General features: G+C 45.9%; 1 protein-coding gene across 2 annotated transcripts in view; it reads left to right on the top strand.

Annotated features, from left to right (window-relative positions):
* The first annotated feature begins 1640 nt into the window (after nt 1-1640).
* Nucleotides 1641-26746, top strand: part of MARCHF4 (membrane associated ring-CH-type finger 4) — a 175045-nt gene continuing 149939 nt past the window's right edge. For both annotated transcript variants that reach the window (XM_030581006.1, XM_030581005.1), the window contains exon 1: nt 1641-2108. In XM_030581006.1, coding sequence (XP_030436866.1) covers nt 1641-2108 — 468 coding nt within the window. The remainder of the gene's footprint in view (nt 2109-26746) is intronic.

The following is a 26746-nucleotide window of genomic DNA, read 5'->3' as shown; positions in this document are numbered from 1 at the left end:
CACTTTCCACCCAACCAACATCTTTCTTCTCTTTTTCCTCCCAAGATGGTCTATTGAAAGCGGTCGGCAACCTAGGCGGAGGGGAGCCAAAGGCTGGGGCAGCCTGAATTCTTGCATCTATGCCCCCTTCCTCTTTGCTTTTTTCTTATTTTTTTTTCAGGGGGGAGGGGAGGAGAGAGACCCACGCTACGCCCCCCTCCCCTCCTCAGAATCCTCGTTTGCACTGCACACAAGCCTCCTTCTCCGTTGCATCCAAGGGAGGTAGCAACAGCAGCATCATCACTGCAAGCCGGATGGGAGAGCTGAGAGGAGGCTGATGAGAGAGACAGTTCGATGCTGCCAACACGGTAGGTGCTGCAGGCAAAATAACCCATGCATCCCCGTGTGTCTGGTGCATTGTGTTTCATCAGAGGCTCTTAGACGGAGAGGAGTTGTTTTTTGTTTTTTTTTTTTGCCAGAGACACTTGCAATGGTTGAGTGTCAATGCCAGAGAGAGAGAGAACAACAGCCGGAGGAGGAGGAGAGAAGGGCAGGAAAATGAAGCTGGGTTTGGTGGTGGAGAAAAGGAAGGAACCTCGTCCTATGCATCCAAAGGAGATTCCTGCAGTTGCAGAGAGAACCTTCCTTGCCATCCTCACTACAGGCTGTGCAGGCTGCCGATGCCTTAGATGACGTCCCTGCTTGGAGAAAGGGAGAAGGAAACGTGACCATGTAAGAGCCACGTTTGCCTGGTCAATTACAAGCAAAGACTAAATCAGATATCTACGGGTTTTTAGTCCAGGGGAATAACAGCTGGGCAGGCACTAAGCCCCCCCCCCCTTCCTCGCCAATTGCCAGGTTTTTGTGTGTGGTCCAGACAGCTGCTGGAGTGGAGGAGGTAAAATCAAACCAAACAAACTGCTTTGGGGGATAGGCTCATTGGATGCTAATCGTGTCTTTCGGGACTTTTAATATTGATCATGAAACATTCTGAACACAACAGCAACGTTTGAAGGAGCCTGTGAACGTAGGGTGTTTTCACCCCCTTCCCCAGGAAAAGAATAACGTGAAAGCCCTTTTGTCAACGAAGGCAGTTCTGATCATGAGAAGAACAAAACCCAGTTTTGCATGTCCTTAGTCCGCTGTTTCTCCCGTCTGATGCCACATCCGTTTGTACCGTTTCAGATAACTTGGCTGCTAACAACTAGAAGGAAAAGGAACCGCTTGACATGCCAGCTACTGGGGAAAGACCCATATTGCCCTCCTTTCTCCACACCCACTGGAGAGACGCGACCCCCTTTTTCACAGGCGCAGGAGTCAAGACCTTCCAGGAGCCCCCGTGTTTCTCTGAACCCCCCCAGCGGAGGGTTTATTTCTAACACCGGCTTATTTCTAAACAAACTTGTGGAATTTGTCCAGTTAAAAAAAAAGGGGGGGAGTGGGGGAAGGGCAGAGATAATTTTGTATCCTTATTAATGATCAGCGGGCTGCGGTGAATTTTAACCAGATCTTCCTCCAGATCCATTTTTTTAAAAGAAAGAAAACTGCCCAATATTTGGGGGTGAGGTGGGGGGAGAAACTAGCCACCAGCCCCCTGGCTCCTGCCCCCCCCCCCGGCGGTTGCTCTTTCCCGCCCGTCCCTGCCTGGAAAGGGAAGGCACATGTTAATACCAGCCGGTGTAGTCGGTTTATGGTGCTGCTGCTGCGGATTGCGGAGTCCGAGACAGATGTTGCGCCATCAGAGCCTCCTCAAATGCCGCTGCCGCATGTTGTTCAATGACCTGAAAGTCTTCCTGCTCCGGAGACCCCCCGCGCCCCCTCCTCCCCTCCCCATGGACAGCGGAGCCCCCCGCCCGGGCGGGCCGGCGGCCAACAACACCCTGCCCGCGCTGCATGGGGGGCGAGGGGGCGCCTGGAGGTCGCCGGCAGCAGGGGGGGGCGGCCCGGCCAGCCCGCCCGAGGAGGAGTGGAGCAGCCCGGCCGGCGAGCCCCCGGCGTCCACCATGAGCAGCGCGTCCTCGGAGGACTTCTGCAAAGGGAAGGCGGAGGACAGGTACTCGCTGGGCAGCAGCCTGGACAGCGGCATGAGGACCCCGCTCTGCAGGATCTGCTTCCAGGGGCCCGAACAGGTGAGCGAGCAAACTTCCCAGCCAGGCGCTGGGGCTGGAGTCCTGTGTGTGTGTGTAACCGTCCCTCCCCCCGGCGCGCCTTGCTCTTTGGAGAAGGGTGGTGCTGATTTTCTCTTGGGTTGTGAGTTTGGGGGAAGGGTGTGTTTTGGAAGGCTCTGAGCTGGAGCTGCGCTCACTTGGAAGCTTTGTGCAAGAGGGAAAAGGCAGAGATACACACTAGCCACACACACGCTGGCGTGCCCGCCAAGGGACGACGCCATTCACAAATGTTCACCTGGAGAAACACAAAGGCACACCCAGAGACAGGCACAGACATGCATGGATGCAGAACTCAGGGCCACAGCCACACACGCCCACACCAACGCCCACTCAGACGACACACCAAAAGACAGACATAACTGACAGCACAGAGACACCACACACCCCAATATGCACAGACACAATGCACAGACAGGCCCAGAGCCACACCAGGAAAAGACTTTGTTTTACTGCATGGATATAACCTGTGATACCTTGAAAAAGGTTTGGAAAAGGAGCACAGTTTAATTCAGTCTAGTTCTGGTTCTCATTCATTAGATTTGGGGTCAGATGCAATTTTGAAGGTGACAGGAATGGTCTTAGTGCTAACTGTTTACGGTTTCTTTATTCGATTTTTGAGGTGTGGCACTGATACATGCATATCAACTTTGTTTAATGACATTGTGAACATTTTAAAACCTAGATGCTCAGATGTTGCATTTGAGTTATATCAAAATATCCTCAGCACTCTCCACCTGTACTCAATAACTCTTTGGTTTGTCTCTGGCTTGACACGTGGTAATTTTGTTGATTTTGTGGTTTGCAGCTTGGCCTAGGGCTTTTAAAAAGATAAATGTCAGGTCTGGGGCCATGGCCTGAAGGCTTCCCTACAGAGTCAGAGAGAATACTTTATATATCTGGTAAAACTTTGAAAGCCATGGCTTCATCTGTGCTAGAAGGATTGTGTATAATCAAAGTCTCACCTGAACTTCTCCTTAATTAAAAATACCCTTCAATACTTGAAAGATGCCTGGATCTGTTTAATTACTCCACCACTATCTAAAAATGGATAATGACTCAAAGAACACCCAGAGGAAAATTATAGGAAAAGATCTCCATTGTATTAAATCCTATTAGGGTTTAACAGACACTTCAAGACTTAAAAATAAAACAGCAAAATTGACATTCATTACACAGGAGCAGTTTTAAGAGGCAGATGGTTAGAGAGCAATGACTTCCTAGAGCTTCCTTAGTAGAGATGTTCTGAGCCATTTTATATTCCATAGCAGGAATTCTCAAACTTTTTTTGACAGTGTGGACATCTAAATAAAGAGATTATTTGTCTGCCTGTGGACATCTCCCCCTCCCTGCATTTGCAAGCATATAAAATCCCTGTGGCAACAACAGCAATGGCTTATGAGGAAAAGTAATAGTAAGAAAGTCTGAAATGCATTGTTAGCCTTTTAAAACACAATTTAGTGGCTGCAAATACCTAGCAGGAATCAACACCATATGATCAGACAGCTCCCTGTTGAACACTACCAAATAGTCTGCAGATCATCCTGCACCACAGCCCACAGTTTCAAAGCCACTATTGGTCAGGACTCTGCTAAACTTTGAATAAAGCAATCGTGCGAGATTATATATGCTAAAAGTGCTACCTGAAAACATTCCTTGGTGTGAGCCAAAGAAGTTTCTCTCCACCAAAATGTCTAGGGTGCTGCACAACAACATGAAAACAAAAAACCACAGGATAATCAAAAATAAAGTGTGACACTTTTTTTCACACCATTTTCTCCAAACTACAAATGATTGAAAGTAGATCAAGTATTTTAGCCTAGTACGTTTGATGCATTTAGTACATGGGCAAAATTCATACTTAGTCTAAAACTCAGTTGTTTGGGCATTGGCTTGCTAAACCCAGGGTTGTAAGCTCAGTCCTTGAGGGCGCTATTTAGGAATCTGGGGCAAAAATCAGTACTTGGTCCTGCAGTTGAAGGCAGGGGGCTGGACCCCATGACCTTTGAAGGTTCCTTCCAGTTCTAGGAGATAGATATATCTTCAATTATTATTTATTATAAAACGCAGTAGGAAAGATTACAGACCTAAGGCTTGATCCTACAACCCTAATATGCATGTAGCCTTTACTCACCAGAATAGTCTCATTGACTGCAATGTAAACACTACTTGCATAAGTTGCATGATCTGGCTGTCGGGCAAAGATCTTTGGGTCTGTAACACGGTAGATCAAAACCGAAGCTCAATTAAACCAGATTTAGCCCATTCTCTGCTTCCTATTTTTGGTAGCTCTGCCTCTGGTATGGTAACCTAGTGCCATGTGGCTGTGCTTAGGGTGAAAGTATTGTGATCCATGTCCTGCCAAGCCTAGTAAAGGTGCCAGCATCTTGCACCCGCTGGCGGTACACTCATTTGTGTCTCTCATAAGTAGGATATTGGGAGTTGAGGGGACCTGATCCATCCAAGTGTGCGCGGGTGGGAAAGACACCTATCTTTCCTGAAGATGAGTTATCTTCCTCCAGCAACCCATCTGCACATCAGAGTCCGGCAGAATGAGCCCGCTTCATACCTATCAGTCTCTTAGATCAGAGCTGAAGGACCAATGGGACATAGCCCTTTGGAATAGCTTATGTATTTGACTGATAGCTGAAGATGCACTTTTCACAACATGCTTTTAGAGGAGTTAAAAAAAATAGAACAAATCACTCAACATTTCCAGAGGCACTTTATGTCTGGCTTATTTTATATTTTTCATCTTTTTTACAAGCAGCACAGTTGAAGATATGTGCAGGGAGCTGCCTGTATATTTTAGCTATTGCACCTTTATAGTACTGTCTACACTAGTGATCATTCTGCCCAAACACAGGAAAGGTGACGTCCGGGAGGCTGGTTTGTGAGTGTGAGCAAATAGATTCAAAGTAGAGTAAAAAGACAGGTGACTGGCTACCTTGGGGAACAGGAATCCTTTAAAATAGTTGGATGCTTATTTTTACACTTTAAAATCTATGTTGCATTTTAAATGTGAGACTATTTGCTGACCATCTGCCAGTCTATCAAAGAGAAAAAATGAGCAGATGTGACCTGCAGGTAACAGAGTTTCATCACTACTCTCTCCTTTTGCTTCTCAAATCCTCTGACTTTGTTATAATAAGGCTACTTAGGGCTGGATTCTCCCACCCTTACACCTTATTCTACAAGTAATCTCATTTTCTTCAGTGGGATTACTTGTGGAGTGAGGTATAGCGCATTATGAATGAGATTGTCAGAATATAGCCCCTATGTATTGGGCCAAATCCTGAAGTCTTTAACCCAGAACCAGGTTCTAACCCCAGTTTCGCCAGTATAAATTCAGACTAACTCTTTGAAGTCAATGGAGATACTCCAGAGTTGTACCAGTATGATTGAGATCTAAATCGTCACCCCTGTTTTTATTCAGTCCTTATCTGGTAAAACTCCCAGTGGGCCAAATCCTGAGGCCTCATCCAGTTTTTGTTCAGTCTTCATACAGGCAAACACCTATTGATTTGCCTGTATAACAACTCAGCAAGGTCCTTTCAAGATTTGGACCCTTGGAACAACAGTGATGAATGCACATGATCATATACCAACATTGCATGTCTTTTTACCAGCCTGGGCACAAAATTTAATTGCCAAGTGACAAATGATGACAATGATCAAAATGAACAAAACTCTGAAGCCAGCTGCCCTAGAGAGGAATGGGCAAATAGACTTTTGTGAGGCTGCTGTACAATTTATGGTTTGTTGGGAACAAAATCATCATCATAAAATGACTTTTAGGCATTCTAGGCCTATTTACACAAAGTTATGGTGAGACTCCAAAAGACATTTTAATCCCCTTTTGATTTTCTTTATTTAAATATGACAACACCAACAAAGTTGCTTACTAATCTGGCTTCTCAAGTAGGTTTTATGCACCATCTAATGCAAAACAAAGTCTGTGGGGATTTTCATTTTACATTTATGATGGGCTAACATGTGAGAGGCCTCAGGCACTGAGTTACTTGTATCTTAAGCTCCTTGTGCATTTGTGGTTCTTATGTATAAGCTGATTGTTTTATTTAAAAATATGTTGGGGGAATTTAGTAAGGAGAAAAGCTCTTAATTGTAAAAATGTTTTGATACTTGATGGTTAGTTGAAAGCAACCACTAATACAAAGAAAAGTGTGGATTAGATGACCAGGTGAATAAAATGTCAAAGTGACAAATTTTGGTGCTGGAAGAGGACTGTTTATTATAATCAAGGCTAGCTGTCAGAACAGGTCATTGCTTTTACTGAAAGGCATGGCTTAAATTGTAAAAACTATCAGGCCAGATTCTGATCTTGGTTATTCCACTGACTTTTTCATGGAGTTATTCTGATTTTCACTGGTTTAACTGAGTAGAGATTCTGGCCAATTGCATCAATTAATTTTGAAGCTGTGAACCACAGAATGTGAGCATGAGGGGTAGCGGGCGGGAGGGAAGGGTCTTTGCATATTTTCTTCTGTTTTGCTTTATGTGCTCTGTTTTGCAGAGCATTGCCGGGCTCACTGGCAAAGTTCTCTTAGGGATAGAGACTAAAGATGAGCTTCACTGTGACAAATGTTCCTTGGTGTATCATGGGTGTGGATTCAAACTGGCCAAGCAGGCCAGCAAAAAAATGTGGATAGAATAAAAAGCCTCATTCACATCAGTGGGTTGTGTGATTGCACATGTAACAGTGGGTAAACAATCCCTCTGTGGTTAGAGTCCCTATTTTGGTGCACATTATAAAGGAAGGAACATCATTAGAAAGAGAATCAAACCTATATCAGACTTGGAAATCAGTGTGGTTTCCTGCAAATGATTCACGGCTACATATATTTTCTAGCTGGCAATCTCCACTTGTTTATCTTGTGTCTCAGCTTAGTTGTACTTTGTGCGTCTTCCAGGGAAAGTGCTTTAGAGAGAGCGAGAAAGAGATTTGAAAAGTAAATAGAAATGGGATTGGGTTGGCTAAGTGGGATTGAGGAACAGGATATGGGCTTTTTCACGTCTAGGCGAGTAGTTTGAATTTAGGTCAGTACTGATTAGAGATGGTCTGAAAGTGGAACACTATATCCAACCCCCCTGAATTTCAGGGCAGTTTGGATTCAGATCAAATGGTTAACATGAGAGCAAGTGGACAGTCAATGCAATTAAAAGGTGGGAAATTCAAAAGCGATAAAAGGAAAATATTTTTTCATATAATAGGTGACTAGACTGTGGAACTCACGGCCACAGGATGTCAGAGAGACCAAGAATTTTACAAGGTTCAAAAAGGGATTGGGCAGTAGAGTTATCATAATGAATAACAAAATTTTAGGAAGGAATATTAAATGTTGTGTTTCTCAGTTTATGCAAATGTCTATTACAGATGAGAAGGAGCCCTATGTGGGCAGCAGATTATTCCACAGCTCCTCACTTCTGGGTTCTTACATCTTCCTTAGAAACATCCAGTATGGGCTACTGTTAGAGACAGGATATTGGATTAGGTGGACCTCAGGTTTGATCCAGTCTGGCAACTCCTACATTCCTAATTCTAGAGCCAAACCTCATGGTTTGAGCCCCTCCCTGGTAATGATTGAAAGATGCTACCATCTGATAGCTGTTCAGTGACATATATGAAATGAGTTAATGGGCTCTTAGCTGAATTCCTGATGCACAGGTGGGGACATCACAAAATCCATGACCACCATTAGCCTCCTGGTTGGCAACCTCCGCAGAGAAGCCATGAAATGACCCAGTTATAGGGTATGTCTACACTGCAGGATTATTCCGATTTTACATAAACCGTTTTTGTAAAACAGATTGTATAAAGTCGAGTGCACGCGGCCACACAAAGCACAGTAATTCGGTGTTGTGCGTCCATGTACCGAGGCTAGCGTTGATTTCTGGAGTGTTGCATTGTGGGTAGCTATCCCATAGTTCCCGCAGTCTCCCCCGCCCATTGGAATTCTGGGTTGAGATCCCAGTGCATGATGGTGCAAAAACAGTGTCATGAGTGATTTTGGGTAAATGTCGTCACTCATTCCTTTCTCTGTGAAAGCAATGGCAGACAATCATTTCGCACTCTTTTTCCCTAGATTGCCCTGGCAGACGCTATAGCATGGCAACCACAGAGCCTGTTTTGCCTTTTGTCACTGTCACCGTATGTGTACTGGATGTTGCTGACAGAGGCGGTGCTGCAGTGCTACACAGCAGCATTCATTTGCCTTTGCAAGGTAGCAGAGACAGTTACCATCCCTATTGTACCGTCTGCCATGCCATTGTAAATTGGCGATGAGATGACGGTTATCAGTTGTTCTGTACCGTCTGCCATGCCATTGTAAATTGGCAATGAGATGACGGTTATCAGTCATTCTGTACTGTCTGCTGCTGTCAGGGGTGCTCCTAGCTGGCCTTTGCTGAGGTCGGCCGGGGGCACAAAGACAACAATGGGAATGACTCCCCAGGTCATTCCCTCCTTTATGGTTTATCTAAAAATAGTCAGTCCTGCCTAGAATATGGGGCAAGTGTACTAGAGAACCAGTGTATCAGAGAACCAGAGAGCACAGCCGCTCCGTGTCAGATCCCGCAGAAATGATGAGCTGCATGCCATTCTAGAGGGTGCCCCTGCAACAACCCCACCCATTGCTTCCCTCCTCCCCTAACCCTCCTGGGCTACCGTTGCAGTGTCCCCCCATTTGTGTGATGAAGTAATAAAGAATGCAGGAATAAGAAACACTGACTTTTTAGTGAGATAAAATGAGGGGCAGGCAGCCTCCAGCTGCTATGATAGTCCAGGCAGTACAGAATCTTTTCTTTAGATATGAAAGGAGGGGGGCTGATGGAGCTCAGCCCCCAGTTGCTATGATGAAGACGGTTACCAGCCGTTCTGTACCATCTGCTGGGAATGACCAGGAGTCATTCCTATTTTTACCCAGGCGCCCCTGGCCGACCTCACCGAGGCCAGCCAGGAGCACTCACAGGATGATGAGGATGGCTATCAGTCATTTTGTACTGTACTGTCTGCCACCGTGGAAGGGAGGAGAGAGGTTGCTACTGTTCAGTGCTGCAGCACCGCATCTACTAGCAGCATGCAGTAGACATATGGTGACATTGAAAAAAGTCAAGAAACGATTTTTTCCCCTTTTCTTTCACGTGAGGGGGAGGTAAATTGACCAGATATACCCTGAACCACCCCGGACAATGTTTGAACCTACAGGCATTGGGAGCTCAGCCAAGAATGCAAATACTTTTCGGAGACTGCGGGGACTGTGGGATAGCTGGAGTCCTCAGTACCCCCTCCCTCTCTCCGTGAGCGTCCATTTCATTCTTTGGCTTTCCGTTACACTTGTCACACAGCACTGTGCTGTGGCCTCTGTCTATCATAGCCTGGAGATATTTTCAAATGCTTTGTCATTTCATCTTCTGTAACGGAGCTGTGATAGAACAGATTTGTCTCCCCATACAGCGATCAGATCCAGTATCTCCTGTACGGTCCATGCTGGAGCTTTTTTTGGATTTGGGACTGCATTGGCACCCATGCTGATCAGAGCTCTACGCTGGGCAAACAGGAAATGAAAGTCAAAAGTTCACAGGGCTTTTCCTGTCTACCTGGCCAGTGCATCCGAGTTCAGATTGCTGTCCAGAGCAGTCACAATGGTGCACTGTGGGATACCGCCTGGAGGCCAATACTGTCGATTTGCAGCCACACTAACCCTAATCCCACATGGCAATACCGATTTCAGCGCTACTCCTCTCATCGGGGAGCAGTACAGAAACCAGTTTAAAGAGCCCTTTATATCGATATAAAGGGCCTCGTTGTGTGGACAGGTGCAGGGTTAAATCGGTTTAACGCTGCTAAATTCAGTTTAAACGCGTAGTGTAGACCAGGCCATAGAGTTGGCTCCATTCTAGAGACAGTCCTATTGAGCAACATTGAGGAATAGAGGATATAATGATATAAGGATAACATATAAGGATGTTTGTGCTCTGGTGTCCAGACTATACCTGCCCGATGGATAAACAGAGGACGTCTGGGCCAGATTCTCCATTGGCTTCAGCAGAGTTCTGATTTACACCAGGTTGAGAGCTGAATCCGGTCTGCAGTTTCCAGAGCCAAATGAAGTAGAAACAGAGAAAATACATCACAAAATCGTTACAAAGCTCAGGGCAGGGACATGACAAAGCATGAGAGCGAAGAAGAACAATTCTGAAATCAGTATTATGTGCAAGGGGAAAATAGAGGTGTCTGAGTGAGAGAAAGGTGAGGAAAGAAACACTAAAGGAGCAAAGGAAACATTGTTTTCCCACTTCGTGCTGAAAGTGACTCTAACATCTGTGTTTTGTTAGCTAATGTGTTGAGTCATAGAACCACAGCGTTCCCAGCTCGGGTCTCCAGTCCATATTCTTTTCATCTGCGTGTTTCTACATGATTCATTTTCTTGGTGCTAGCAAGAGTAATATTCCCTGGAAAAGAGCCATTTCTGTTAAAATGAAGCTTAGGGTTGTTGGCATCCATCCATCTGGGTTTGAATTTGTGGATTTAGACTCCTAGAAGTCAGAGATGGAAAAGATTTCTTGGCTCATCCAGTTCATATCCCTGCCCTTCAGGGTCTGCTCTGCAGGTGTCTGCTCCTGCCCTTATACCTGATCATTATCATGAATTGCCTGGAATAACTGTACCTGTCCCAGCATGAAATCCCAAATTCCTTGCTCGGGCAGAACTCCCTTTGGCTTCAGTGAGAACTCTGCCTGAATAAGAGCCAAATTTCAGCCAAAGAGTTCAGAGTTTGACCTTAGTTTAGGATTAGACCCTGTTTCTCTTGACTTCAATGGCAGCTGGAACAATCTCAGGGATGGGCAAGTGGTGGCCCTGGGACTGTATCTAGCCTGCCCAGAGGTGGTGGTGAAAATATTCTTTGTTGGGGCTGAACAAGTGCGTAGCCACCAATGGGCCTAGCACCCAGGCCCAGCTAAATCTGAGCACCAAGCACAGCGCTCAGAGCGAAGCGGGTTGCAGGGGGTATGGCGTGGAGCCTGGGACTAGAAGCAGGAGCCGTTGTGTCATGTTGCAATGCCACCCATTGCCTCAACAACCTCTCCATCACACATGCAGGGGTGGGGATCTGCCCCACACCACCTGGCTCTGGCTACTGCCTTCCCATTGGCTCCTAGCTCCCACAGCCAATGGATGGCATAACAGTGGAGACCCTCCCCTGCTGACATGACCAAGGGGTGGCCAGGCCAAAGTTGAGTGGTGTTGTGACCTGGCGCATGGGGTCTTGCTGCTTCCAGTCTCTGCCTCTGCTCTTTTCCCCTATGGACCCAGGCTGTGCCATGCACCGGGCTCCCCATGGACACAGGCTCTGGCTCTGTCCCACACCACCCAGCTCTTGTTACTTCCTTTCTATTGGCTCTGCTGGGGGGTAGGGAGGAAAGGCAGAACCTGATTGGCTCTCAGCTCTGAAACAGTCAGGTAATATGGGGGGCAGTAAGTGGAGCTGGGTGGCGTGGGGCAGAGCTGGTATCTGGGTTGATGGGGAAGACTGGCCCCCTCAACAACCCAGCTCAATCTTAAATGCTGTTTTTCTCTGTGGTCCACCAAAGGGTTTTAGTGGATTTTGTGGCCCTCTATACCCTTAATGTTGCCCAGCCCTGCTCTAGATCAGCGGTGGGCAAACTTTTTGGCTCAAGGGTACACATCAGGGTAGGGAAATTGTATGGAGGGCCAGGAATGCTCATGAAATTGGGATTGGGGTGGGGGGGAGGGGAGGAGGGCTACAGCCGGGGGTGTGGGCTCTGGGGTGGGGCCAGAAATGAGGAGTTCAGGGGCTCTGAGCTGGGGCAGGGGATGCAGGCATTGGAGGGGATGAGGCTCTGTCTGGGAATGTGGGCTCTGAGGTGCGGCTGGGGATGAGGGTTTGGAGTGCAGGAGGGGGCTCGGGGCTGGGGCAGGGGGATGGGGCATGATGGGGGGTCAGGGATCTGGCTGAGGGTGCAGACTCTGGGATGTGGCTGTGGAGTCTGGGGTGTAGGATGGAGCTCTGGGCTGGGACCAAGAAGTTCGAAGTGCAGGAAGGGGCTCAGGGCTAAGGCAGGGGGTTGGGGGATGTGTATGGGGGGCACTCAGGGGTGCAGACTCTGGGCTGCGCTAATCTCCTCGAGCAGCTCCCAGAAACAGCAGCATTTCCCCTTTCCAGCTCCTATGCGGAGGTGCAGCCAGGCAGCTCTGTGCGCTGCCCTGTCCGCAGGTGCCGCCCCTGCAGCTCCTATTGGCTGTGGCTCCTAGGCAATAGCTGCGGGGGTGGTGCTTGGGGCAGGGGCAGCGCACAGAGCCCTCTGGCTGACCCTACATGTAGGAGCCAGAGGGGGGACATGTTGCTGCTTCCAGGAGCCACGTGGAGTGCACATGGAGCAGGGTAAGCCCCAGACCCCACTCCCCAGTGAGAGCTCGAGGGCAAGATTAAAACGACTGATAGGTTGGATGCAGCTTGCAGGCCATAGTTTTCCCATCCCTGTTCTAGATAGTAAGTGCCTTGTAGCAGGGACCTGATCATGCATGTTGATTACCATGCTGGGCACAGCTGTGGTCTCCTATAAATAATAGTAAAGTAAATTTGTCAAGTTGACTTTTAAATGCTCTGGGTGACAGGGCTTCCACCTTCTAAGGCTGATGAGACCTTGGAGCCTATCCCTTTGCTTGTGATGCCCAGTTACCTTCATAAGTAAATTGGCAATCTTTGTTCTTCACTTTCCCACACACAGAAGGCTTCATCTAGGAACTTGTCTGTGTTTATGTCACTGCACTTGGACAGAAATTTCAGGCAGTGATTTAACATGAGAATGCCCGCACTGGATCAGACCAATGGTCCATCTAGCCTAGTATCATGTCTTCCAACAGTGGCCGGTACCAGAGGTTTCAGAGGGAATGAACAGACCAGGACAATTATCAAGTGATCCATCCCCTGTTGTCCCATCTTCTAGCAGGCAGAGGTTTAGGGACATGCAGAGCATGGGGTTGTGTCCATGACCATCTTGGCTAATAGCCATTGATGGACCTGTCCTCTATGAGCTTGTCTCATTCTTTTGTGAACCCAGTCACAGTTCTGGCCATCACCATGCCCTGGGCAACAAGTTCCACAGGTTGCACTTGTGGCTGATGTCAATTAGTGACAGCACAAAACATGTTGCTTAAGTTGTTTGCATCCATACCTTCATCGTTTGTTATTTTTACAAAGATGGCACCTTCTCTTTGCAGTGTTCACTTAGTACAACTGAAATGTAATTGCATTTCACCTTCTGTCAAGCGTCTGCCTATTCTCATGAAGAGGCACAGCTTCATAGTTTTTTGCCTCTGCTGACGCTTGCACTGCTCCACTCAAGGATCGCCCTGGTCTAGAAGTAATGCACTTTGCTCTGACAACAGTAGTTTGAGTCATAACAGTTAAAGTACATGGTATTATATTCCTTGAGGTGTTCACAGTGCATGCTACTCAAAGTCTTTGAAGTGCGTGCACAAAGCTTGCAGTTTTATCCTGGTGAAGGGGCAAGGGGCTAGGGCCCAGTCCTGCCAGATATAAACTATCTCCAGAAGGATGCTGAACACCCATAATGGCTTCATGGGGAGGTTAAAGTGCTTGGTATTTCAAGATTTTATCCTTAGAAGCGGACATTGCATGACTGTTTCCTGACAATTCTCTCGACCTCTGCCCAATTCCTGTTCTCTTTGAGGTCTTGGTGGCTTTTGACACTGACTAGCATACACCCGTCTTGGAATAGCCTGTCCCTCATCTCCCCACCCCTGGATTTTGTGACTCCTTCCTCTCCTCCTCTCTGATTGCTCCTTCATCATCTCGGTGGGTCTCATTCCCTTTTCTGCTCTCTACTGGAGTCCCACAACGCACTTTCTTCCTAGGCAGCTTCCTCTGCTCCCTTGACACTGATCTCATCCAATCACACGGGTTTCTTTAGGCCAATGATTCACAGATCTGCCTTTCTGCTCTTGGCCTGCATCCCTCCAGGCAGTCCCACACCACTGCCTGGCGTCTGGACACCTCCTTGGATGTCTTGTCATCTGCTGAAACTGAACAGGGCCAGAACTGAACTTGCCTACTCTTTCCTCTCCCTTTCTCTATCACTGTTGGCAGCTCTTCCATCCTCTCAGTCACTCAGGCCATTAACGTGAGTGTCATCTTCATCTCCTCCCTCTTTCTTGCCCACCCGTCCAGGCTGTGTCCTACTCTATTTCTTTATTCCTGTCCAGACAATCAGAATGCTTGTCCAGATCCTCCTCATCTCCTTTCTTGATTACTGAGACCTCCTTCTCTCCAGTCTCCCTAACACTTACATCACCCAGCTCTGGTCCATTCAAAACACAGCTATTAAGATCATCTTCCTTGCCCATCGTTCTGATGGCATCACCCCACCATAATGCTGAATCTGTCTACTGTCTCACCCATCTTTCACCACATCAAGTTCAAACGTCTTGCCCTCATCCTCTCAGCTCTGCTTTCCCCTTCATGTCCACTTTTGTTTCTTATCACTGCCTCCTGCACAGCCCCAACTATCCCAGGTTTGTCTGCTTGTTTGTCAGTGTCTCACACAAATATCTCTGTGCTTAATAAGTCATACAGTCTCTGTGGTATGCGTCCCAGTATTAAAGAGAAGGATGCCTAGAGAGCACAGGGTAGAACTCTAGGGCTGCATTTAATGCCTCCCGCGGATTGCAAACCTTGATTCTTTTGTTGTCCTGGATCTACCCTTCAAGACAATGCTTTCATGTATAGCAAGACTCCTATTTTATGAACTAATCAGGGAGTGAGGAGTTCATAAAATCAAAAAGTTCATAAAAAGGACCATCTCAAAATGACAGTAGGTATGGTGCATAAGTTACAATTCACTGCATTGCTTTCTTCTTGTCCTTCAAACCCCTGCAACGCAGATTCCAATGCACTGAAGGAATCAGAATACGAAGGGAAATTGACTTGTTCTTCATTGACATCACTTTTGTTTTGTTTGTATTTTTTTTTAATCCCATCAGGGAAAAATGGTTTGTACCACTGGCTGTTTGTAAGATTGGTGTCTGTAAAATCAAGGTTCTCCTTAGCTTGGGGAAATATTTTGCAATATATGTTCTGAGGTAATGGGCCATGCTTAAGAACAACAACAGCAAAAGACACTCTAGTTTTGTAGAACTTTAAAAATATATATCATTTGCCTAAAATCTCCACTTTGGGTTGGGTATTACCATAAATTAAAGGATACCATCTGATCTTTTTGTCAATTTCACTTTCAAGCTTTACTGGTGTTAAGGATGTATATCCATGGAGATGTTCAATTTCACAGGGAGCTTACTCGGAGGAATTGCAGGGAAAGTCACATTCTAAGCATAAAGGAGAAAGTGACATTTTGGGTCCATCATGCACTCCCTTCTAGACTTCATTGGGGCTTTCTTATAATGGATTTACACCAGGGGCAGAGTTAAGGCTATGCATACTTCTGACCATCGTGCAGGTTTTGTTTTAATACTGCAGTAGCATCTAGAGGCTTCAATTAGAGATTAGGGTCTAGCACTCAAGGCACTGTACAAACAAATGAAGCAAAGACAATTCTTGCCTCGAGTGACGTGCAGGACTAAAGAGCCTCAACAGTTTCTTAATACAGTTTTCTTCATGGAGTTTCCGAGGGTTTTCTTGTTAAAGGAAAAATCATTCAGAATCGGGATCTCTTTGGCCAGCTGTCAATTGCACATCCTGTCCCATGCAATTGGTGAGGTCCCTGGGCAGCAGTTGGTGTCAGGGCCCTGGGCTCAGCAGCTAGAGAGGCAGTTCACAGGAGGCTCTGGTGTAAATTCAAAACCCTCTCTGTTGCTGAGCTCTTCACCTGTGAGTCTGAGGGGCTGCAGCTTGCATGCCTTCGGAGGCCCCATACTCATGCGAGTAGAGCTTTGCTGCAGTGAAGCTTACAAATTGTGCAGGCAGGCAGACTGCAGACTTGGGGTCTTCCTTCCTGTGATCTTCCACCCTGGAAGCTCCTGAACAGCCAGTGAAGCTTGGAGAGAGAGAGAATTTGGGGGACTCAAAGCCAGGGAACATTAAAGGGAGGGGGATTTTGAGGCCAGGGAGAAGTTGAAGCCCTAGAGATCAAAACTAGATTTGTCTTCTGCATCATAAAAATCTCTGTGCACAAGGTGCGTGAAGTTTTCCATGCAAACCCAGAGCAATTTGCACTGGCTCGCCCAAGCTTCTCTTGGCCAGGTGTCAGATTGGTAAAAAAAAAAAAAAATGAGGGGGTGGCTCTGGTACTGTCTCAGACTCTACCCACAATCCAAGCCCCACCCAGTTGTGCCATAAGAATATCTTAAAATCTGTATACTATAGAACGGTTAACCAAGTTGGGATTTAAATGGTCATCACTAGGCTTCAGAATTGACACCTGATTGACAAATGGGATAGCTCTCATTTCACATTGCCTGGAGACTTGGGCTGACATCACTGCATCAGTCCATGGTTTGAAGATTTTTCTTCACAGCCATGAGGGCTGGGAACAAAATTTCTAGTAAATGAAATCTTAGATTTCATAGCACAAGATGAAGCCTGGAAATAATAGGAGTGGTTTGCTGGTTTGCCATAAGCCAACCCAGTTTAACAACCGGAGCCAATTTGCAGGCCCCCATAAGTGCTTCCTCATTGCCATTCTCCCTAGGATTATATTCTGCCACTTCCACAGGTCTCTGAAAATATGCAAGAGGCTAGCTTCTCTCCTTCCCTTCTAGCTGGCTTCCTAAAGTCTGCAGGAACAGATCTCCTCTCTGGCCTCTCCTGTGTATGGCCGGTGGTTCACAGAGAGGAACTGAGGCCCTTGGAGGTTTGCAAGCAGCTTATGATTTTTAAAATGTTGCAACTCCATTTAATCAAACCCACTGATCACTAGCATGCTCCCAGACTCATAGATTTTACGGCCAGCAGGGACCATAATGATCATCCAGTCTCAACTTCTGCACATCACAGGCCACAGAACCTCCCCCACTCCCTCCTGGAATAGACCCTTAGCCTCTGACTGAGTTACTGAAGTCCTCAAAGCATGATTTAAAGATTCACAGCCCTTCTCCTCAGGGAGGGCTGTTTCCCTGCTGCAAATTTCAGCTTTTTTACCTCCCAGTTAGTTTGGCTGGAGAGTTGTTCGAAAACTGTTACATTGTATTTAATAATGGGAAAAGGTCCCCTCTCCCCCATCCCCACTCTCCTATTCAAAAATGGCTGAAGCCTTTTTGCAAAGATCAAGCTTGGAAAAATTCAGCCCCGCAGGTGAATGTTTCTGACAGCGATGAGTTCGGAAAATAAAGGATGAGTGGGAACAGCTATGGAGCGGTATCCAGAACAGTCACTGCGGCTCGTGTTCCCACACACAATGATAATCAATGTGCCAATTGTATCCAACCTAGCCGGGGGTGCTTGTCTTTCAAACAGCATCGGCAGGGGCATTCTGGCACTGAAGAGGTTAATGGGAAAAGGCTAGAAGTTAGGGCTAATTGGCATCTTTAGGAGTTTGGCTGATGACAGCTGAGATTCCTGCAGCCTACCAAGCTGCACGTGGCACGCAGTTCCAGCAAGCCCAAAGCGGAAAAGCCATGTGATGGGGAAACAATTATAGACCCGCATAAATAGCTTTAGCACAAATTGTGGGGAGAGTATCAGAAACAATTCGGCGAGATTTAATGAGAGAAAGAACGTTGATTAGAGGCAGCCAGCCTGGGTTGGTAAGTGGCAAAGGGAACTAGACTGCTGGAGCTCTTCAAAAGATATTATTGTCACGGTAAACTTAGAGGAATGCAATGGAAGATATAGGCTCATGGCTTTCCACCAAGCATGCAGTACAGTTCCACTCCAGAGATTATTTGCTAAGGTGAGGACTTGTGTGCTTGTGTGTACAGCTGAGCTTGTGGGTATATTTAAGTGGATCAGAAGCATCCCGGGGTGAATGACAATAGCTCCTGCAGCTGCCAGGACATTGGCTTGTGGGCACTGTCCCACCACAACTTGGGCTGGGGGAGGGGCTCCTGCAGTGTCGATGATATAGGTCAGCTGATAGTCTCAGAGTTCTCCGGTGGCACAGAAGATGTGGCAAATTAAAGATGGAAAAGGCCTCGACCACGTCCCTGACTGATACAGGACTGTTCTTTGAAGCACATGATGGGGCTTCAGAGTTGTTCCCTTTGGAGTCTGTAGCACTGCCTAACAGAGCTCACTCTTAGGAAGATTTTCAGTTACACTCATCTTGAACACTCCTGTTCCTAATTCTCTCTCGCGACTCCTGGTTACTCCCACGTCCATCCAAATAATTAATCTTTCTTCTGAGCATTTGCATTCTCTGGGCATTCGTAAGGTTATATCTCCCATCCAAATGTAGCTCTTTTGGTCTTTCCTCATAAGACAATTCCTCGATGCCTGAGAAATTCTTCACATCTCACCTTTGCTAACTGGAATTTATATTACTTTAGCTGCTAACCCTAGTTAAAAGCCAAGTGGCTGTGTCTTCACTGCTATGTTAACCTGAGTCAGCTAATGAGGGTTAGTTAACTTGAGTTAAGAACACACCTTTTTTGCAGTGTAGGCATATGTCTACACAGCAAAGAAAAACCTGTGGCTGGTCAGGGAAAGCTGTGGGTTTTTCTTTGTTGTGTAGACATACCTTTAGAGTCAGGACTCTTGCATTCTGTGTATGGTTCTGTATGTTCCTTATTAGTTACAGCAGGGGAACTGGAGTCAGGACATCTGGGTTTTGCTCTCAGGCCAAGGGGATAGAACAGGACGATTGGCAACCTGGACGCCTGGGCTACTTTTGCACTGCAATCAAACACCCACAGCTGACCCTGGTCAGCTGACTTGAGGAGCTATAAAACTGCCAGGTAGACGGTCAGGCTCGTGCTGGACCCTGGGCACTGAGTCCTGTGAAGGGGAAGGGTCCCAGAATGTGAAGCTTCATTGCTTGTTTGTAAAATACTTTGAGAACCTCAGATGATAAAGCAGTATATAAATGCCAAGTATTAGTATTATGAGTAAACTGGGTATGCTGGCAGAGCATTAAGGAGTAGCAAACAGAAGGATGAAGTTGCAAAGTAAGGCCACATTGAAGCAGCTAGTACAGTGTTAATGAGCTTAAGAGACAGCTTGACATTTTTATAGAGCGAGACATGGGATTTGAAGCATAGAACAATGAAGTGAGGTTAGGGAGGTGAGCTAGCTTTATTTGGCCAAGTTCTTTTCCTGTCCAGCAGTTCCTTATCCTCTTGAACTGGCAAAGCGTCCTTTGTTGTTGGCCCTATCATGAACCTGCAAGATAACCACTCAGCAGCACAGCTATGGAGGACTGGTCAGGAAGAATGAGCCTCTTTATGGAGAACTGCCGTGTGCTAGGAATGAAATTCTAACCTTAGCCGGATTCATCCCTGAAGTCTATGGGATTAAGCTAGAGCCAAGCTGACAATGTCAAATTACAGAGAGAAAAATTAGTCTGTAAAAAGCAATAATAATAAAGTATCGTAAATATAATTAAAAAGAATAATTTACAGTCAAATAGGAAACTATGATCTTGACAACCAAGGGATGCAAAGTATGGCTGAGGGTCTGCCGCTCAGAATCAAAATATATGAAAAAGGAGATTTTCCAAATTTCTGTAAGATATATTCTGTTTTAATTAACTGAAATTTAAAAGTACTATTAGCACTAACCAAAACAGCCAATACGTTCTGCACCAACTTCAACAATCTCTTGCTTTCACCTTCTTTTAAACCCTGGGTTGTGTTTTCCCAGTCAAAAGGTGAAATCAATGGCAACACACCTGTAGACTTCAGGGAATTCACTCCTGCTGTCTGCAGCATCAGACTGGAATTCCTGTTGAGAATTCTCCAGAGGGCAGCAACTTTCACAGAAGGACCATTCACACTCATGGAGAGATAATTCCTGGTTATGGAGAGAGTGAACGAGCGGCAGGTATTTTTCAAACCATTTTTAAAAATCTGTGTATTGTCAAAGATATTAGAACTAATCCCTGTTGGGGGGTTTAAGCATTTGTGGAGTGTTTATAGTGCATCACATTAATATATCTATCTATCTATCTATGTATAGATATGATTTATTTTGTTAGACTCAAATAAATTTGTTAGTCTCTAAGGTGCCACAAGTACTCCTGTTCTTGATATATGATTCCTGACTCTGCAGAGCTTGTGCATGTATGAGAACTCAAGAATTGTAAGGACAAGATAAAGTGCATTGACCATCACATGTGCACAAAGTGACTGCAGAGTGATTGCAAAATGCTACCATTCTGATCCAGTAGTGTTTTACATTCCCCTTGTTCTGGTGTAAATGACCATACAAGGTGCAAGGCAGGAGGGAATCAGCACTGATAATCTTATGCAACAGGCAAGAATGCAGTAACAGATGATTGTGTGGATGGAGGTCAGGAGACCTGCCTTCTATCACTGCCTCCAACTCATTCACTGTGTAAGCTTGGACAGGTGGCTAACAGTCAACGTGACCATTGATGTTTGAGTGCCACAGTTTTGAGTGCCCAACTTGAGAGGCTTTGGGCATGGTTTCCTGGCACTGGGCATGCTCTTCACCCATTGACTTTCATGGATGAGCTGGGTTTTTCAGTGCCTCTAGAACAGAGGTCCCCAATGCAGTGCCCACAGGCGACATGGCTCCCGCGGGGGCATCACCGCCGAAATGCTGCGGAAATTCGGTGGATGCTCGACCGCCGCCATGGTCCTTTGTCTGGCACCCAACAGACGAGAAGTTTGGGGACCACTGCTCTAGAAGCTAGAGCCAAGGCATCTTAATTGGACACCCGGTTGAGTGGTGCTTTGGAAAATGTTGGCCTTCGCTTCTCTGCCTGTTTCTCCTCTAACAACAAAGGTTCTGTGGGGACTCTGCTTCAGTTCAGTTACTTCAGGTGCACATGCACCCCAGAAACCTTTGATTGGAGAAGGAGTACCCGTTGGGGAACAGCTCGAAGAACTTCAAGGGCTGCATCCGGTGAGTAACCTCTCCCTCCTCACCTCATAGGAGAGTTATTAATTTATTGTTGTTAATTCATTACTCTTTGGAAAGCACTTGGAAATCCTCACATAGAATTCGAGTTTGAAGTTCAAAGAGAGGGTGCTGCTGTGCTTACCGCCAGCTGTCTGAAGCCCATACTTGAAAATTCCCCGGAGCCCTTGCTTAGCTGGTTCACTCTGGACTCGAAATAGTAACAGGCTTAATCCAAGGGACTTCTCTAATCCTGGGGAGCTGTGTGGGTGGTGTGAGCAGTGGCTCAGAGCAACAAACCCACTTATGCAAAAAGTGTTTCACTCTCTCAGCAGCATAGCTAAAGAAGGATAAGATTAGAAGGGACCTCACCAGCAAAGTGACTAAAAGATTTATCTTATTCAGAGGCTTGGCTGGTACTTAAGGAATTTACATTATTGGGCTTTCTCAAATCTCTCTGCTGGCTGAACATATCCTTTACGCAGCAGAATCATAGATTTTCAAGGGTAAGAGACCTGTTATTACATCTCTGGTCTGTACTCCTCTGGCTGGCACAGGATTGTTTCACACAGTCTCATTGCTTTGTCCAGACCGGTTTCAAATGTCACAAGTGATAAGTCTTCCACTAAATCCTTGGGATATTATTTCACACTCTATTAAGTCTCAGTGTCAGGACATTTTTCCTGATGTTCATCCTAGATTTTCCTTTGCTTAATTAATTTAATCCCATTAGTCCTAATTAATCCCATCTGTGAACCACTAATAACTACTCTCTGGGAACAGTTTCCAACCAATTATGCACACACCTTATAGTAGCTCCATCTAGGTTGCATTTCCCTAGTTTGTTTATGAGAAGGTCATGCGAGACAGTATCAAAAGCCTTCCTAAAGTCAAGATATACCACATCTTCCACTTCCACCTTATCCACAAGGCTTGTTACCCTGTCAAAGAAACCTATCAGGTTGGTTTGACGTGATTTGTTTTTGACAAATTCATGCTGATTGTTACTAATCACCTTATTATATTCTAGATGTTTGCAAATTGATTGCTTAATTATTTGTTCAATTATCTTTCTGGGTACAGAAGTTAAACTGACTGATCTGTAATTCCTCAGGTTGTCCTTATTTCCCTCTTTATAGATGGGTACTATATTTGCCCTTTTCCAGTTTCCTGGAATCTCTCCCTTCTTTTCAAAAATAATTGCTCATGACTCAGATATCTCCTCAGTCAGCTCCTTGAGTATTCTAGGATGCATTTCATCAGGCCCTGGTGACTGGAAGATATCTAGTTTATCCAAGTAATTTTTAACTTGTTCTTTCTCTATTTTAGCCTCTTCTGATCCTACCTCATTTTCACTGGCATTCACTACGTTAAACATCCAATCACCACCAAACTTTCTGGTGAAAACCGAAACAAAAAAGTCATTAAGCAACTCTGCCATTTCCACATTTTCTGTTATTGTCTTTCCCCCCTCATTGAGAAATGGGCCTACCCTGTCCTTGGTCTTCCTCTTGCTTCTAATGTATTTGTAGAATGTTTTCTTGTTACTCTTTATGTCCCTAGATAGTTTGATCTCATTTTGTGCCTTGGCCTTTCTAATTTTGTCCCTGCATGCTTGTGTTATTTGTTTATATTCATTCTTTGTAATTTGAGCTAGTTTCCACTTTTTGTTGGACTCTTTTTTGATTTTTAGATCATTAAGTGAGGGGGGTCTCTTGCCATACTGCCTATCTTTCCTATGCGGTGGAATTGTTTACTCTTGTGCTCTTAATAACGTCTCTTTGAAAAACTGCCAACTGTCTTCTATTATTTTTCCCCTTGGACTTGCTTTCCATGGGACCTTACCTACCAACTCCCTGAGTTCGCTGAAGTCTGCTTTCTTGAAATCCATTGTCTTTATTTTGCTGTTCTCCCTCCGACCATTCCTTAGAATCATGAACTCTCTCATTTCATTATCACTTTCATCCAAGCTGCCTTCCACTTTCAAATTCTCAACCAGTTCCTCCCTATCTGTCAAAATCAAATCTAGAACAACCTCTCCTCTAGTAGCTTTCTCCATCTTCTGAAATAAAAAATTGTCTCCAACACATTACAAGAATTTGGGTCTCTAATTGCCTCCTCCCCCCACCCCTGCCCAGGAGGAAGTCTCTGTCACTCACTTTAGGAGGGACGAAACAGACGAGGCTGAAATTTTCATCGATCAACACAGCCCAATTCAATCTCAACATGCATTTCTTCTTTCCAAAGCAACAGCAGAGCTGGCAGGGTATGCAGCCTGAGTGATGTAATGTCCCCTCGCCCTGCTCCAATGCAGATCTGTTGGGAAACCAAAGCAAGGTGTTTGCTGTGCTGGGGGTGTGAGGCTCTTATGGACGATGAAATTTCAGAGGTGTCTCACCTAGCGGCTAAAGAGAGAAATTCACCAAGAGCTTCCTGGCAGAGAGCCCCAGAGAGGGAAAGCCTACAGTGGGTACTGCAGCAGAGAAGCGGTTACAACATTCCTTGTTGCTGTGGGAACCATGAGGGAAGGCGGCGTCAGTGGTCCAGGCTGACCTAGGGGTGCAGTTGACCATTTCCAGTGACAGCTGCAACAGATTTGACCCCAAAAGTTTTGGTTATTACAACGTGGGTACCTTTCCTTGGGGGAATCAGGGCCTGGTTAGGCTGGAGTGCTAGAAGCCCTGAATGGTCAAATCGACACATCAGTTGAATGGGTTTTCTTTCTCCTCCTGCCCATCCAAGCCTCTGCTCTGATATGAGTTCGAAAGCTCTCCATGCAGGGCAGTCTCATTCACCATGTGCAGAGTACAGGTCCATAACAACCCCCGCTGGGTGCAGGTCCCTTCAGTGCAGTTGAAATGAGAGAGGGACTCAAAGGGCCCAGTTCAGGCCGGTCTGTGAAGTTGGATAGGTTGGCCTCTGCCCAGTTTGGAGTTGCTGCCAGTTCTTCTCCCCACATTTTAAAGGTTTGCCCCCCACACTCCCCAGTGTGGCACTGATACACATGCCAAGGACTCCGCAGAACTTCTTGTCTTCTTTCTTTTGTGAGGCTTTTTATCTCCTTCGCACTCCTCACAGCCATGCCGACAGGTTTCCGAAAGCGCATTAAAGCTGGATCTCTGGACAAACACATTCATATACCCCCACATCTTGGCTGAGTTCAGATACAGATGCGAGTAACTGAAGGAGTCCTTTATGTTCCCACCTGACATATGCAACCTGCTCTGCGGTGTCCCAACTTCAGTCTTATTGACCTTTAAGTGCCTAAGCTCTCTCAGCATGAAAGCCTTCTGTAATGAGAGCAACAAAGCCAGGAGCCAGTTGCATACATTTCCCAAAGTGGCACACGGTGCTTAACTAGTGCACAGGACGCTATTCATGACTGACTTTCCTGTGCAGGCCAAAAGGCAAACGTGTGGGCTGTTCAGTGCTTCCTTTCTGCATCTGTTGCCCTTTAAGATCAAATTAAAATAGAGTCCTAGAAATCAGAGACGGAAATGACTGGTTCGATCACTTGGGGGCCACCACCCTTGCTAGTGCAGAATTGTTCTCGTTTCAATGGGTCTTAAACGTTTTCATATTTGCAAATTAGACACCATTAACTCTGACTGGGAATGGCTGAGTCATTACACTACTTGAATCTATTTCCTTATGATAGCGATCCTTACACCTCTTGTCAACTGTCTATAATTGACCATCTTGATTGTCACGACAAAAGTTTTTTCCTGCTGATAACAGGTCATCTTAATTAATTAGCCTCTTAGAGCTGGTATGGCATCTTCTCTATATGCGTATGTATGTATGTGTATACATATGTGTATGTATATATGTGTGTATATATATATATATATATATACACTCTTAGCGTCCTGTGCACTAGTTAAGCACTCTGTATATGTTCCATGCTATGCAGCCGGTGAAGTGGGCTGTAGCCCACAAAAGTTCATGCTGAAATAAATTTGTTAGTCTCTAAGGTGCCACGAGTACTCCTGTACTTTTTACAGTTACAGACTAACACAGCTGCTACACTGAACCCTATTTTTGTATTGTGACCCATATGCAGCTCGTAGGCCTGATACCACGTTTCCCCTTATTGCTCCATTCTGTCCCTCCCATCCCAGTATCACGAGCTGACTCCCCACACCTCAATACTAGTTCCCAACTGGTTTTCTCTTTCCCTCTCTCCTCTCACCTGTCAATCTCTCTTATTCCCCTTCCCGCTTGCTTCTCCCATGCTAGGGCTGTCGCCCAATGGCAAGTGCAGGTGACACATTCTTTCTGAACCTCTCAGCAGGGAGGTGCTGAGCAGGTGACTGGCGGCTGGGAAGAGAGGCTGGAACAGTTGCTCTTCTCAGCAGTTACTATAGCAACACTTCTGATGATTAGCCCAATCACTGCAGCAGGACCATGGAAATCACAGCTTAGGGTACTCTGACCTTTATGATGGAAGCTGCTCCATGGACTACCTGGAGGTGTTCCATGGACCATGGTTTGAGAACTGCCCCCCTGCAACAGGTTTTCTAGAATGTACGTTTGAAGTGCCTCGTTTCCACTCACCTGGATGGGTAGGGCAGGGTGTTTTACATGCTCTTATCCTGGGGCCAGCTAGGGAGAGCCAAACTGGTTTGGATAAAATAAGAGCCATCCTGAAACAACATCCAAACTAGAACCAGACCTCTATCCTTTTAACTTTTTTTGAGGCTTTACAAAGCTTGGTTACTGTATACTTTACTTTTCTTTAAAATGTCACACGCACAGCCCTCCCGTTCACCTATGCACTTTCTGGTTTTGTATCAGCCTAGAAGTGGATGTACCTAATAATGGAAGAGGCTGTTTCCTTTTTGTTTCTAACATGGCCAAAATCAAAAAGTACAAGAAATCTGTGAGAGCCTGTTCTCCGAAGAAAGCCTGGACTGATTAGATTTCCAGGAGAAGTGGAGTTAGACCATAAAATTCACGTCAGACCTTCCCATAGCTCAGGGATATTTGGACCCAGGGATCTGATTCTGTCCATTAGAAATAGGGCCAACTGAAAAGTGTGGGTGCAGAACTTTGTGATTGTGCATACCTGGTGGTTTGGGTTGGATAACACAAGAACTAGGGGTCACCAAATGAAATGAACGGGCAGCAGGTTTAAAACAAACAAAAGGAAATATTTCTTCACACAATGCACAGTCAACCTGTGGAACTCCTTGCCAGAAGATGTTGTGAAGGCCAAAACTATAAGCAAGGTTCAAAAAAGAACTAGATAAATTCATGGAGGATAGGTCCATCAATGGCTACTAGCCAGGATGGGCAAGGATAGTGTCCCTAGGCTCTGTTTGCCAAAAGTGGGGAGTGGACAGCAGGGGATGGATCATTTGATTCATTCCCTCTGAGGTGTCTGGAATTGGCCACTGATGGAAGATGGGATACTGGGCTAGATGAACCTTTGGTGTGACCCAGTGTAGTGGTTCTTATTTTCTTATGTTCTTATGGATAAGCATTGGATTGGTATCAGCCCTTTGGAAACTCTTATCTAACCTTTCACATACTTCAGTGGCATGTAGCATTAAAAAGGTTGTA

Source organism: Gopherus evgoodei, chromosome 11 (assembly GCF_007399415.2).
Source record: "Gopherus evgoodei ecotype Sinaloan lineage chromosome 11, rGopEvg1_v1.p, whole genome shotgun sequence".
In the NCBI taxonomy this organism is placed as follows: domain Eukaryota; kingdom Metazoa; phylum Chordata; order Testudines; family Testudinidae; genus Gopherus; species Gopherus evgoodei.
Note: the sequence above shows the minus strand (reverse complement) of the source record. Positions and strands in the feature narration are given on the sequence as shown.